At 39.2% G+C, this 15,976-nt stretch overlaps 1 protein-coding gene across 17 annotated transcripts in view; it reads right to left on the reverse strand.

Moving 5' to 3' along the window:
• The window catches only part of Fgd4 (FYVE, RhoGEF and PH domain containing 4), a 197,719-nt gene that overhangs the window by 74,038 nt on the left and 107,705 nt on the right, over window positions 1-15,976 (reverse strand). For all 17 annotated transcript variants that reach the window (XM_076548382.1, XM_076548381.1, XM_076548388.1 and 14 more), the window contains exon 3: window positions 286-469. In XM_076548382.1, coding sequence (XP_076404497.1) covers window positions 286-469 — 184 coding nt within the window. The remainder of the gene's footprint in view (window positions 1-285; window positions 470-15,976) is intronic.

Below are 15,976 nucleotides of genomic sequence, written 5' to 3' on the forward strand. Positions count from 1 at the left end.
TCAGGTCCTCAGAGAGTGAGGACAACAGAGTCTGAGATGACATGGTGGCCTTACTACCAAGAGTGGACAGCAGCATGGCCACAGAAGTGACCCAGAATGACACACAGACACAGGAAATGAGAAACAGTTTGTCCTTATGTAGTGAATGTTAACACCTACCAGGGCAAGATCATGAAATTGATTTTTGAAATGTACTTGTTAAAGGCGGGAAACTTAGTGAGATACTGTGATTTTCAAAGGCCATCTTTTCCTCCCCGCCTTCACCTATTACATGGTAACTCTTACCTGCCTCCTTCAAAGTGACTGATGAGATCTGACACCTTACTGGGTTTTCCTTTTGAGGCACATGAAGTAGGGGCCGGATTAGCTTCCTCCATCCTTGGTTTTGCACTCGGTAAAGCTTTATGCCTGGGGACTTGGGGTGTATGGGATGAAGGTAAATTCTGCAGGTATAATGGCTTTGGAGGCACTGTAGAAAAAGAAGAACATTCAACAGTTCACTGTTTTGCTCTGTAACAGCAAAGATTCTGGTATCTTGGGTGGATGCAAAAATCTTCAGCATTAGTAAGCTATTGTAAGGGAGTTTGTCAAACTGGAAATGACCTAACCAAGGAGAACTTTAGTCTGTGGCATTTCTCCAGATATCATTGGAATCATATAATTATATATGTATAATTATAAGCATACATACATACATACATACATATGCTCTGGTAATGCCTGGAAATCTATATAAGACTACAGAATTCTAAACTCTGTGGAAGACTGAAGATTAGTTATTTGTCCAAACAAAGAAAAGGTAATAAATTAAAAATTAAATGCTAGAAATACATTGTTTCAGAATCACTCAGAAGCTTATATTAATTATAACTGCTCAGCCATTAGCTGAGGCTTACTCCTGACCAGCTCTTACACTTAAACTCAGCCCATTTCTGTTAATCTATATGTTGCCACGTTTTCCATGGCTTTACCTGTGTGCCATTACATGCTGTTGCCTGGACGTTGGGCTGGCGTCTCCTGACTCAGCCTTTCTCTTCCCAGAATTCTCCTTGTCTGCTTATCCCACCTATACTTCCTGTCTGGCTACTGGCCAATCAGTGTTTTGTTAAACCAGTGTACAAAAGCATTATCTCACAGCACAAATGGGCAACAGTAACCAAAGAATGGAACATTCAACCAACAAAGGCAACACCAAATATCTACAGCAAGAATCACTTCAAATATCTTAACTCCAGATACATCAATCCCAGTGCAAAACTACACACCAAAAAAAAATACACTTCCTCCATAAGCCAGCAACCTATTGCAATAGCCTTGAAAAAGCAATTTAGCTGATGTGCAAGACAAAGACTTGAAAATAGCAATTATGAATGTGTTCAAAGATGAATAAATGCCTTTATGAAGATCATAAAAACATAAACAGATGAATGAAATAATTAAATAATTAAAAACATTCAAGACATGAAAGTAGAATTTAGAAAGAAACAAGAGTAACTAATGAAAAGACAGAATCTTCAACAAATGATGCTGGTCAAACTAGATAGCTTTATGCAGAAGAACAAAAACCAATGTATACCTATAACCCTGCATATAATTATCTCCAAACAAATTACTAACCTCAATGTAAGATCAGCTATCCCAAATCTAAGAGATGAAAATACAGGGAATAGTCTTTAAATCATCAGAATATGAAAGGACTCTCTGAACAGGATATTGATTGCATAGGCATTAAAACCAAAAATTAATAAATGGACCTCATAAAGTTAAAACCCTACTCTACAGTAAAGAATGCCATCAGTGAAGCAAAGCAGCAGACTACAGAAGGGGGAAAATCTTTACCAATAATACATATGATAGAGGATTAGCATCTAAATCAGACAGAGAACTCAAAAACCTGAACATCAAGAAAACAAATAATGCAATTTAAAAATGGGACATAGGAGTAAATAGTTCTCAAGAGATGAAACAGAAATGGCCAAGAAACAATTTTAAAAGTTCAACATCTTTGGCCCCTGAGGAAATTAAAATTAAAACTACTCTTAAATTTCATAGCCAGTGAGAATGATCAAGAAAACAAATGACATCACATGGCGGTGAGGATGTGGAGACAGGGGAGTTGGTGGGAGTACAAACTGGTCTGGCCACTATGGAAATCATGGAGAGGTTCCTCAAAAACCTGAAACCCTGCCCCAACATTCAGTTACACCACTCTTGGGAATATACCCAAGGGACACTACATCCTACTGTAGAGATACTTGCTCATCCATGGTCATTGCTGCCAGAAATTGGAAACAGCCTAGAGGTTCATCAACTGATAACTGGATAATAAAATGTGGTACATTTAGACAATCAACTATTATTCAGCTCTTTAGAAAAATAAAATTCTGAATGGTAAATGGATGGGACTAGAAACAACCATCCTGAGTGAGATAAACCAGAATAAATAGACAAATATTGCATGTTTTCTTTTCTATGTTGATGTTATCTTTTAAGCTTTGGGTATGTATGTTTCAATCAGAATAGGCACAGAGCATAGACAACTAATAAGGAACCAGTGGGGAGAAAGAATTGGACAAGGAAGGGGAAGCAGAATATATTGTTATAAAGTGGAGATAAAGTGGAAACTAGAACAGGAGGATTAGATGGGGGCAGGGAATAGTAGGGCAGGGTAAAGAAGGAGTATAGGGAGATGGGGAGGAACAATCAGTACTAATGGGCTTTTGAAAAGCCATATAGAAACCATATATATGAATTGTAATGTTTAACACACACACACACACACACACACACACACACACACACACACACACACACTTTTTAAAAACAGAGTGAGTCACCATATAATGGGGGAGACAATGCCCCAACTAGACATCTTATGCCATCGAGTCAAACCTCCAGTGCCAAGAATGGGTTACATTTTGCTGTGTTACTGATCAAGGGATCCCACAGACCCCCAAACATCATAGGCTATTTCCAAGGCTATTGACTGTTGGTTATTCTTCATGGCCTGAAGGTAAGGCTATGGTGGTATTTTATTTGTACTGAAAAGTGATTTTAATTGTATGTTAATAAATAAAGCACTGAATGGCCAGTGACCAGGCAGGAAGTATAGGTGGGACAAGGAGAGAGGAGAATTGAGGAAGGAGGAAGGAAAGAGAGACTGCCTGGAGCTGCCGCCAGGACAAGGAAGATGTAAAGTACCGGTAAGCCACGAGCTACGTGGCAAAGTAAAGATTAATAGAAATGGGCTGAATATAAGAGTAAGAGCTAAACAATGATAGGCCTGAGCTAATGGCCAAGCAGTTTAAATAATGTAAGAGTCTGTGTGTTTATTTTATAAGTGGGCTCCGGGACTGGCGGGAGCTGGAGAGAAATTCTCCAGCAACATAAGGCCATCTCGCTGAAGACATCACTACTTATGTCACTGAACATGGAGATTTGAGGTGGTGCCCAACTAGATGCTTCACTTCCACTGACTAGTGTTCATGGTGCTCAAAGGTACTTTACATGCAGCTGGGGAAGACAGTAATCACCAGTTGCATGTAGTTATAATCCTTGTGAATTACAACATTGACCTGTCTGTATGATATGCTCAAGCAATAGTAGAACAATGTTATGGGAGTAACAAGCCACTTTTTTCCAAAATGAATTTTTTTCCATACAATAGATTCTGATCATGCCTTTCCCCTTCCCCAACCATTTATTGGTTGGATTTAAGGCCTATTTCACTAGATGGAACCACAGCTGAAACGGCTAAAGTGTCCAAGAACCCAAGATTAGATAGTTCATGAGCCTAGGGGAAAAACCAAATGCTATTGATCTGCTAAAGGAAAATAGCAATAAAATGATTCCTAATGACATTGCTATACCCATAGATCAGTGCCCCTCTCAGCCATCATTAAAGACGTTTCTTCTAAGAGTAATAACACAGAGACCCACAAGCAGACACTACAGTGTAGAGTGAGAGCCTTTGGAACACTCAGCATTAAATGGGACATCATTATCAAACACACCCCTTCAATGCTCGGGGATCTATGTAGAAGAAGGGGTACAAAGTTCATGAGACAGAGACAGTAGATGACTCCAAGGAAACAGCATCTTCCAAACACGACAGAACTGCAGACACAAGGACTGTGGTGTCAGCATGCAAGGATCTGAATCCCTTTAAATCAGATAAAATTCCAGTATGGAGAAGAGGAAGTGGACACAAAATCCCCCTCTTAATCAAGAAGGTGTCTGCAATTGATACCGGCTGGGAAAGGGAAATCAGTTTTCTCCAGTGGAGTGACACTGGGTATATCAACCACACTCTACAACAGGCCCCATGTCCATGAATGTTTTTGTGTATGTGTGTGCTTGTTTTGTTTCAGGATTTATTTGTCTTAGTGGGTTTGTTTGTTGTTTTGGCTTTTCTGTTTGTTTGTTTGTTTGGTTTGGTTTGCTTTTTCAAGACAGGGTTTCTCTGTGTAGCCCTGGCTGTCCTGGAACTCCCTCTGTAGACCAGGCTGGCCTCAAACTCACAGAGATTCACCTGCTTCTGCCTCCCAAGTGCTGAGATTAAAGGTGTGTGCTACCACTGCATGGTCAACATTCATTTTGTTTGTTTGTTTTTTTTTTTTTTGGCTTTTTCAAGACAGGGTTTCTTTGTGTAGCCCTGGCTGTCCTGGAACTCACTCTGTAGACCAGGCTGGCCTCAAACTCAGATATCTGTCTCCCCAGTGCTGGGATTAAAGGTGTGCACCAGCACACTTTCTTTTGTTTTGTTTATGAGAAAGAAGAGGAAGTTGGATGGGCAGGGAAACGGCAAAGATACAGGAGTAGTTTGGGGACGGAAAATACCATAAAATATACTGTATAAAATTTTTTCAATAAAAATAGGGAAATATTTACCATTCTTATTTCAAAATTATTGTAACAGCAGCAATTTCATATGATGTGCTCTGGTAGTATATGAAGTAAAATATTCTTGCCAAATAATGCCCATTTTGTCATAGGATTATTTTGAGCAATGGCATTAGAGAAATATCTTAACCTGTCCCTTTCTCCTGTGGGGGTTGTCCTTCTTACATGAGAAGAAAAGAAACATTCTTATCATCATTAATGAGAGGCTAAAGGCTGAGAAAGTCTATATTAACAAATTTTGTTAAACTAATCATCTTTCTAGTTTCCTCCAATATCCTGTGGAAAAGTCCTTTGGTGTTCTCATGTTTACATAATTTATTTCTCTTTATCTAATTTAGTATATAAAAATTCAGATCAAATGGCTTTTTGAGGCCTTCTTTTCTTGTGGTGATTCTAACACACACATTGTTGGAAGACAGACCAATCCAGGCTGTCTCGGGGCCCTGATGAGCACAAAGGGAATGCTAGTTCTGTGTGCTTTCCCAGGGACAGACTTGGCAGGCCTAGGCTGGGGCTGGGGCCAGGGCCTCAAGTTAAGGTTTTGGATCCTGGCAAAACAGCTTTCCCTTCCAAGGGCAGCAGTCATCAGTCTCAGGCAGCTGTGTCTGAGGCATCCTGTATTCTCTTGCCAACATTGTCTGACTCAGCTTTCTGCTGACCACGGGCTTTTCCCCTTGCAAATAATATAGAAGATGCTGTACTTCTTAATGAACTGTCTGGGCATAAATCATCAGCTAGTGCAAGACCTTCTGATCCCAGCTACCAGTCTTCTGTATTTAAAGATCCTGGGTCCTCTTCCTCAGCACCTTGACATTCAGGACCCTTATTCCTGTGAGTCTGGGTCACATATAAAAATGAAATGAAAATGTGTGTGATTTTCTCCTGTCAAGCTTATACTATGTCAACACAGACTTTGAAAGGACAGAGAAGAGGCATTCACTCCCCTAAATGTGTAGGATGAGTTAGAAACTAGTACTAAGTAATCATCCTTTCTTATATACAAACATTCTGAAGATTAAGAATGAATAATATGCTGGTTGTGGTGGCACACATCTGTAATCCCAGAATGAGGGGCAGAGGCAGTTTGAGTACAAATCTATAATACAACGGAAAACAATCCTAGAATCTAGATAAGAAACCATACTTTTATAAAACCAGATGAAGTCTGTCAAAAATTGAAGGCAAGAGGCTTTGGCACACACTCTTTATTGGTGTCTTAGCGTTCCTATTACTGTGATAAAACACTGACAAAAAACAACTTGTGAAAGAGAGGGTTATTTCCTCTTACAGCTTTTGCATCTGTCACTGCGGGAGGCCAATGTGGGAGCCCACAAAGATTCCAACTTGTGGTTTGACTCAAGGTCAGAGTCAGGGTTTATTTTGTTCTCCAAGGCTGCATAATAGGGTGCAAAGGCATGGTTACCTTATACTTCAAGGCCTAATCACGGATGCTTTGCCATGGGCCCTATCAGGTGTTTTGAAGGGTCTACACTGGGTTGTACATGTGCTTTGATCTTAAGAGGGGAAGGTCTTTTGTCTCTCCCCTTACTAGTGTATAAAAATCCCATTAGAAATTAACTCGAGGCTGCTGGGTATTGACCCAGGGCCCTCCTGAAGCTATCCTGTGTCTTTTTTTTTTCCTTCTTCATCTATATTTCTATCTGGCATTTCTCAATTCCTTACTCCCCCAGGCAAGGCATTATATTATCCAAAATGGGCTGGGCCCTCCGTGTCATTGCCAATGAAGAAAATGTCCTGCAGACTTGTACTTGACTACAGGCTTGTACTGTGGAGGCAATTTCTCACTTAAGATGATTTCTTCCCAGATGATCCCACCTGGTATTAAGTTGCTACAAAAACTTGCAAGCATGATTGATATTAGAGACCATGAACATGGAGAACTCTAACACTACAATTTCTTCTCTTACTACTTTGTGTCTGTGGCCTTTGGATGATGTATTAGTTCTAGAAATAAAGACATAAGTTCATTTCTAGATTTTGTTTTGCACTGACTGAGTTTAGAATGTAACTGCAGTTCTTCCCTACTTCACTGTTAAATTTTGTACAGCAACAAGATGCTCAGGTAAAAGCCATTCTAAATCCAAACTATCTACAACAGTTTTTCAAATGAAGATTATTTAAGTAGCCAAGCCAGACAATGCAAACATCCTAAGACTTGGGAGGCAGAGATAGGAAGATGGTGAATTTTGGAATGGCTTGGGCCACACAGCAAGATCCATCAACAAAATATAACAAACAAAACCACAAAAGAATATCTAAGCATGTCCTGACAGGACATAAACAATTTCAGAATTGTGTTAGCAAGAATCTTGTGATATGTCTAAATTAAAATAAAAACATATTAGAAAGACATACAACATAGGTTGTTTATTTCTTTTGAACAAGGCATCCTAGAAATTTTCTTATACCTGTTGCAGTTCTACAACCTTATCTGTGCAGCCTACATTCTCTTTACACTATGTTAATAGGGTTATTTTCTTGGCCTTCAAGCTTTTATAACACCCAGAATGTCCTTCAAAATCTTGTAGTCTACTTGACAAACTCCTGTACTTTCTCCATTGTATATCTCAGTCATCACTCTAAGAGCATTCTGCTCCATTCCACCACTAACAGACCCTTGACATCCTCATGCCCCACCTTACAAACACCTAGCCCAGGACTGAAGAGATGGTTCAGTGTTTAAGAGCACTGACAGCTCTTCAGTTCCCAGCACCCACATGGAGGCTCACAACTGTATGCAACTTCAGTCCCAAGGGTCCAATGCCATCTTCTGACCTCCATGGGCCCTGCACAGACAAACATTCAGGCAAATACTCATACACATAAAATAAAAAAATAAATAAAATCTTAAAAAAGTTTAAAAATGTTTCTATAAAAACAGACAGGTGGATCATGGAACAGAATAAAGAACTTGGAAATAAACCCACACAGCTATGGATGCCTAATTTTGGACAAAAGTGTAAAAAACAATGCAGTGAGAAAAGGAAAGCCTATGAATAAATAGTGCTGTATCCTCTTGGAGAAGAATGAAATCAGATCCATATCTTTCACTTTGAACAACAAAAATCCATGAAAAGTGAATCAAAGGCCTAAATTTGAAAGCTGAAATTGCTAGAGCAAAGTATACAGAAATATTGCTGCCTGGGAGACCAGCCCCAACGCTGCAGACAGGGCTCAAAGAGAAAGTCACTCATAGTGAAACTTAGGACTTTTTATCTGAAGGCTTTTTTTTTAGAAATGGAATAAACTCACACACATCCTGATGGTTTCTCTATTTTCTCCTGTTGAATTCTCTTTATTCTCTCATATTGGCTCCTTCTGCATCTCTTTATTATTACAGATATATATACTCAACAGAACCTTTCATGTTGAATATAGGAGTTACATTTGAAGGTCACATTTCATTTAAGTAAATAATGAACAGAGTCATCCCAACAACACAGATGCAATAAATCTCAACTTCCACCGGTCATTTCATCTAACTAGAGAGATAGTCTTATAACGGACTTTAAAGGAGCTATAAGGCTAAACTATTGAGGAACCTAAGAAACATAAGAAAATCATGAACTACATCCTATATTTCTGAGTGTAGTAACATTTTCAACTAACATTTTGTGATTAATCATAAATGCCAGGCTCTCTCAGACTGGGAGTGTTTATAGAGATAGCTATGTCATAAATGCTTTGGTTGGAACTCAGTTTACCATAATTCTCTTAATGTGAGCTCATTTTGGCACTCTCCAAGGCACAGTGACACTAACAGGGCTAGCAATTAAAATATGTTTTTTTGTCCTGTGGGTAACTTTAGAACATAAAAGAGGAAACTTGCAACTCTTTCTTGAGGCTATGAAGTGAGATTATTCTCTGTAGCCCTGGCCAGTTGGAAAAAACAGTTAGTTGGCTAAACTTAGTCTTCAGGTTAGATGTCCACATCATAAAACTGTGATTAGGAATTTGTGCAAAGAGTTAATAATTGCCCTATGTTATCAGCCAGACCTAGCAAGAGAAACTGGCATAGGAATTAGGATGCTTGGCACCTTTAACCTTGGTTCAACACATCAGACATCTGGCTATATGTCCTTGTGAACTGGACTGCTTTTCCTGGAACAGTTTATCTTAAAAAACATTAGCAAGGCACCTGCTCTAAATCAACTAATAGTATACAGCTGTCTTGATAGCTGGGGAAATACCACTATTTTCCCAGGTCAGTCTGAGCTGTAATACAAAACAGTTCCTCCCTGACTTGTGCAGCATTTCTTTGTATTCATTTTTATTTATCAGAACTCTGTATACACTAAAATTATTGATATCAAATGGACAGTACAGCTTAAGGAGAAGTTATCTTCACAGATAAAGATCCCACTAGATCAGGATGCAAATATGAGGAAAACACACTACCATAGAAGCAGTAAGGGATTCCCCATGCCATTTAGAAAAAATTACAATAGCACATGTGAAAATTACAGAGAGAAGCAAACAATGTTCTGGAGTCTGTAACCCCATGGCCATGCCTAACAAGGTTTCCCATCAGAAAATTATTCTTCTGATGGGCTGACACTTTGAATACTAACTGCCATCTGCTGTTCTCTGCCATGGCTCTTCTCAGGGAACACACTCACTGATACAGGTATAGGCAAAGAACTTTCTGAAAGAATTAAATAGCACAGGGAGTAGCCTCAAGAACAAACAAATGGGACTAATCTGCCTATCAATAAATGAACTAATAAAATGAAGATAGTTCTCAAATAGGTGACAGAAATGACAAGTAAATATTTAAAATGGTGTTCAACATCCTTAGATATGCAGGAAATGAAGGTTAAAACTACTTGGAGATACCACCTCATCCCGGTCAGATGGCCATCCTCCAGGAAGTGAACGAACGCTGGTGAGGAAAACTGCTGGCAAGAGAGCAAACTAGCTCAACCACTGTGGAAATCAGCATGGAGGTTTCTAAAATAATCAAAAGTGGAACTACCATGTGACCCACTACATCATACTTGAGACTTCTCAAAACACTCATATAGAAACACTTGCACATCCATGTTTATTGCTATCCTTTTCACAATTGCAAAGAAAAGGAACCAACCTAGATGTTAATCAACAGATAGATAATAGAAATGTATGAAGAGATAATGGACTTTTATCTAAGTTAAATAAAAATGAAGTTACAAAATTTGCAGGAAAATAGATGGGTCTGGAAAGTACAGTATCTTAAATAATATTCTTAATTTACTCTTTGAAATTTTCATATAGGTAAACAATGTATTTCAAGCATATCCACCCCCATTCTTCTCCAATTCAACCAATCACAAGACATTGTACTCCCAATTTTAACTGAATATCTGTTTGTTTTTTGTTTTAATAACCTTGTATGTGCATGGGTATGGACAGAGAGCCCAATTCACCTGATCCAAGGTGTGGGCAATCTACTTGTGGCTACAAACCTAAAAGAAAAGTAACTGTCCCTTCCCGAGTAGCTACCACCTACCAATACCTCCTCAGATAAGGGTGAAGCCTCACAAGCCTCTCCCTAACCTATGCTATAATCTGACTGGCTTGACACATGAGGGAAACCACAGCTACTGTGACATCATGTACACAACAGCCATGTCATATAGGAAGACAGCATCGCACATGATGCCTCTCCATTTTCTTTCTCTTACATTCTTTTTGCTCTCTTTTCAAGATGTTTCATGAGCCTTAGAGGATGGCATGGGTCGATGTAGGGAGTGAATGAAGTCCTAAATGAATGTGGGCTGTTTACATGGGCATGACATATCAAGGACTCCAATGCCTCAGCTATACAGAGGGGCAATGCCTTCTTCAAGTGAGGCAGAGGGCAAAGCCTTAATTGGGGCTCCAAGTGTAAATGTTGACAGTGTGTGCAGAAAAATGTCCATCATAGCTTCTCCTTGAATGTTTATGACCTGAAGACTGCTCCACCTGTAGAGACTGTTCCTATCGATGGAGATTATTTAAACCTGTTTCATTGATTCATCTGCATGCAATAACCCTACATCCCTGCTCAACTGTAAATAATAAACATGTTGAGCTTTGAGAAGCCTTTAGTTTCTCCATCAGAGCCCAGTCCACCTGATCCAAGCTTTTCTATGTGTCTGTCTGTCTGTCTTTTCTTCATTTCCTTGACATCGCTGGTCAAGTTAAGTTCCTAGGTTATGCAAGTACTCAGAATAGAGAGGTTGATACAGATGTTCTGAGGCTGAGCACTCAGTCACATATTCTCAACATTTTGACTAGTTATGAGTCTCTGCTCTAACTCCTGCCCACTACAAAAAGAAGCTCTCTGACCAAGGTTAAGAAACCTTGTAATCCAGGTCTATGGGTACAAACACAAATATTTAAAAGGCAATAGCTGGGCGGTGGTGGCGCACGCCTTTAATCCCAGCACTCAGGAGGCAGAGCCAGGCGGATCTCTGTGAGTTCGAGGCTGGCCTGGGCTACTAAGTGAGTTCCAGGAAAGGCACAAAGCTACACAGAGAAACCCTGTCTTGAAAAACCAAAAAAAAAAAAAAAAAAAGGCAGTTTGACAACATGACTATTTAGTAAATCAATAATAACCAAGTCCCACCATAGGGGTTAAGACCTCCCTAACCATGAGCTTTTAAATAAAAAGCACCATGCATGAATCCCCTCCTGGGGTGCAAGTCTCGAATTAAATTTAAAAAAGCAGTTGGTTATCCCAAAACAGTCAGGCTACTATTGCACTTCTGGCCTGGCTAGTGAGACCACTGATGTCTTCCTTAGCAGCCTGCATGGCAACTTCTGATAGAATGAAAGCTAGCCAGCTGGAAGGAAGATTCCTGATCAGTTTAATTGATTTCTCTATGCCCTTCAGCCAAAGAATGTGGTTCCTTCAGTAATAGCCTTCAACAAGAGCCTATGACCTCTGCAGCCTTGACCAGGTTTATAGTACCAGGTTTAAATTGTCCCCTGTGAAACAGATCTCAAATTCAATCAGAAGATAGTTATGCTGTAACAGTCATGTCAGTATTGTACCACTTGGCACATCTTGCCCTGGCCAGTATTGTAGTATGCAGAGTCCATCACTGGGTAAGACCATGTATGTCTTTCTCCCCTAGAAGCCTGCATAGCACCTTCAACACTATGGAAGTTAGCCAGCAGGGAGAGTTTCCTGGTCAGTTACAACTTGATTTCTCTATGTCCTACAGTGTGCAGTATCTCCAGCAATAGTCTTAACATCTAGTTAAGGTGGGCAACCAAGAATGGTGGCAATAGTCTATGTTGTTTTGGGGGAAACTCTAGGACCTCGTTGACCAAAAACTAATAAGGAGACATTGTGTGTCGAGGATTCAGATTTTCTTTTAAGAACCATGGTCTTCTGTGCAGCATGGCCCATACATGTAGGGTACCTCTGCTCCTCATTATATTTTTATTAGTTTAAAAAAGAATGGGTTTCCATACAGCTTCTTCATAAATCCTTAGTTTTGGCTATTCCATACTACCATCTCCTTCCATCTTATCTTCGTTCCATTTAAATCTTTAATCTTCAACATTCTTTTTCTCCTTCATATGATGTATTCTACTATACCTTCTAATTATATTTTTTAACAGAGTTGCAAGATTGTGTCATTCCATGTGACTTTTTAACACAGCCTTCATTTTGGTTAACCATTCTCCTACGCCCTAATTTCTTCATGTCCTTCATCTCCCTCCCTGCTTAACCCTTTCTATGTCCAGTCTTTCCCTTTTGATTTTCGTTTTACCTATGTTCTACTACCATTCACCAGTTGATGGACTTTTATAAGTTGCTTCTATTTCATAGCTGTTGCGAATACAGCAACAATAAGCAAGTATGTGTGCATCCGGATATAAAGCCCTTCTGGCACATTTGCAGGGGTGGTGCAGCTATAGTTCTATTTCTGGCTTTTATACAGACTGATTTCCAAAGTGGTCGTACTGGTTTACACAGTGTATGAGGATTTGCCTTTCTCCACATCTACAGCAGATTCCTATTTGATCTATTTATGGTATTATTTAATTCTAATGTTTCTCTGTTTAGTTTTTGTCTTGATAATCTGTCTATTGAAAAAAATGATATAGGAGTATTGATGTCACCCATTATCACCATGTTGGGGTCAATCTGTGACTTTTCATCTAGTAAACTTTGTTTTGAGAAAATGAGTTATATATGTTTAGAATTAAAGTATCTTCTTGGTGGACTATTCCCTTAACAAGTATTCTCTTCTGGCTAGTTTTTGTTTGAAGTCCATTTTGTCAGACAGCAGAATAGCTACAATTGCTTATTCTACTTGCTTGGAATATCTACTTCAATCCTTTTACCCTAAGTTAGTGTCTATCACTGATGGTGAGGTGTGTTTCTCAGAGGCAGCAAAAAGATGGATTCTGTTTTCTAATCTCCTAACCCTTGTCTTTTTATTGGGTTGAGACATTAGTACTGACAGGTATCATTAAAAGATTACTTCCTGTTATTTTATTCTTCTATAAGTTTCATTACTTTACTGGACACAATAGTCTAGGCTGTAGTATTTCAGAACTAGGAAGGTATCTTTCCCGGTCCTTCTGGATTTAGAGATTTCTATGGAATAATCAATCATTATTGATTGGCTTTCACATAGCTTTGTCTCTTGCTGTTTTCAATACACTTTCTTTAGTCTGCATTTTTAGTGCTTTTAACTACAATATGTCAGTGAGAAGTCTCTTTTCTGGTAGTGTCTATTTGTTTTTCTGTAGGCTTCTTCCTCGCTCCCCGCCCTGCCCCTTTTATTAGCAATAGGTTCTTTTCTGAGACACTATGTCCTGATTACAGTTTCCCCTTCTACTCCTCTCAGTTCTTCCACACATCCCCTTTCATCCAGATCCACTCTCTTTCTGTCTCTCATTAGAAAAGGCTTCTAAGAGATAGCAACCAAACATGACAAATAAACTATAAAACAAAACCATCCCACCTTAGTTGGACAAAGCAACCCATTCTGTGTTCTTCTTGTACCTGAGTGGGTATCTCCTTTTCTAGGATTGGACATTTTCTCTGTGATTGTTTTGAAAATATTTTCTGTATCTATTTTCCTTTTTCTATGCCCATAATTTGAAAGTTAAGACTTTTCATGGTGTCTCAAAGCTACCACATGCTCCATTCATACTTTTTGTTATTGATCTTTACTAAATGATATGATTCTTTTACCTTTTGTCCAAGATCCAGTACTGTTTTTCACATGCTATACATTCTATTAGTGAGGTTTTTTCACTGAGGTTTTTATCTGCCTTATTGAGTTTTCCACTTTCAGAATCACTTTAATTTGGCTTTTCTTTAGCAATTCTATCTCATTCTTACTACAAAGTAATGGTATATGTTTATAACTCTTAGGGGAGGGGCACTGGGCTAGTGTTTATGAATGGGATTAAGGCACCGTAGAAAACATCCCAGAGAGACCACTATTTCTGCCTACGATTTCAAAGGAATCAGAAAGAAGGCTTTCAGCACTGGGTAGTTTGATCTCGGATCTCCAGTCATCAGAACTGCAAGAACTGAACTGCTATTTAAATTTTTTATGGAAGGCCAGAGAGACAAAGACATAGGGGAGTATAAAGAGTCACTCAGTGTAAAGGGTGGGCCAGAACTATAGCCAGGAGCACCAGGGAAGGGCCAATGAACAAGGATGAGCGCTCCACAAAAGCATCTACTTTGTGATTTGTTTAGTACCTGTAGTTACAGAAAGTTGCATATACCTAGCCTGTATTTAAGGTAGGGAGTAAGTAAGTATTAAAGTAACAATATATTGACTTAACCATTAAACTATAAAACAACAAAAATAAGGCCATTGCTACCTCACTATTTACCAGGTTTGTTCTGGTGTGTGGCCACGGATCACTGCCTTGGTTTTCTCAGGGTTCTGACTAGAAAACATTGTAGTGAAGCAATGCATCTTCCAAAAGCAGCAAGCCACAAAGGCCTTTTAAATATCACACTTTTTTAAAATCTGGCTAAATATATAAACTAGAATTACATTAATTTCTGTTTACTCTCATTTTTTATCTTTCAACTCAGGTCCACTGAGCAAAGTGTTGTTTTGTGCTTTGTGCATAAAATAGCATAAATCATGATTAAAAACTTTCTATGTTTATGTCTACTTTATTGTTATGGAGGGTGATATGGCCAGAACTAAAGGTGATAAACTCACAATTGAGTTTGTTATATAAGTCACCAATTATTTGACTTTGCTTGACAGCCATACTTCATACCACTATTGCTACAAGATGCAGAAATATGAAGTAAGAACTCAGCTGACTATGGCAAAGCTATTACCTGGAAGAGTCAAGGACTGTTCCAGAGGAAGCCAAGGCTCAAGGAGTATTGGTGTTCTTTGGCTTTTGAATATATCAGCTGTTTTCTGCTATGAATTTCACATGTGCTATCATAGCTTCCCCAACTGATTCTCTTTCCTAAGAACTAACAGATGGATTGATCATTCTTTGGGCATAGGTTTTCCCTATACAATTAAGGCATTTGGATAATAGTTACACAAGCAAGGCTTCCTTCTTCCAGGCTTTTTGTTTCTCCTTTTTAGCATTAGAATCAGATGTCTACTTTAGCTAGCATCTAAGGCCAAGGTCAGCTCCAGACAAAAGCATTTTATCTGGGTACCTCTCAAACACTCAAGGACAAAAGGCAGACAGAATAAGAATTCCAGACCACCTGCTAGTCTCCCGAATTAAGGTAAATATGCATATAGAGATACTGCCTAGGCCAGGGGGATGTTAGGTACACAGCTTTGTTTCTTGTGCAGATTAAGCTCAGATCCTCCTTATTTTTTCTTTTTATTAAGAAATTTTTTATTCATTTTAGATACCAATCACAGATCCCCCTCTCTTTCCTCCTCCTGCCCCCCAGCCTTCCCCTCAACCCACCCACCATTCTCTCGTTCAACAAGGTAAGGCCTCCCGTGGGGAGTCAGCAGAGCCTGGTCCATCCAGTAGAGGCAGGTCCAATCCCCTCCTTGTGGGCATCAGGGCTGTGCAAGGTGTTTGACCATAGGTAGTGGGATCCAAAAAGCCA

Source organism: Peromyscus maniculatus, chromosome 12 (genome assembly GCF_049852395.1).
Source record: "Peromyscus maniculatus bairdii isolate BWxNUB_F1_BW_parent chromosome 12, HU_Pman_BW_mat_3.1, whole genome shotgun sequence".
In the NCBI taxonomy this organism is placed as follows: Eukaryota; Metazoa; Chordata; class Mammalia; order Rodentia; family Cricetidae; genus Peromyscus; species Peromyscus maniculatus.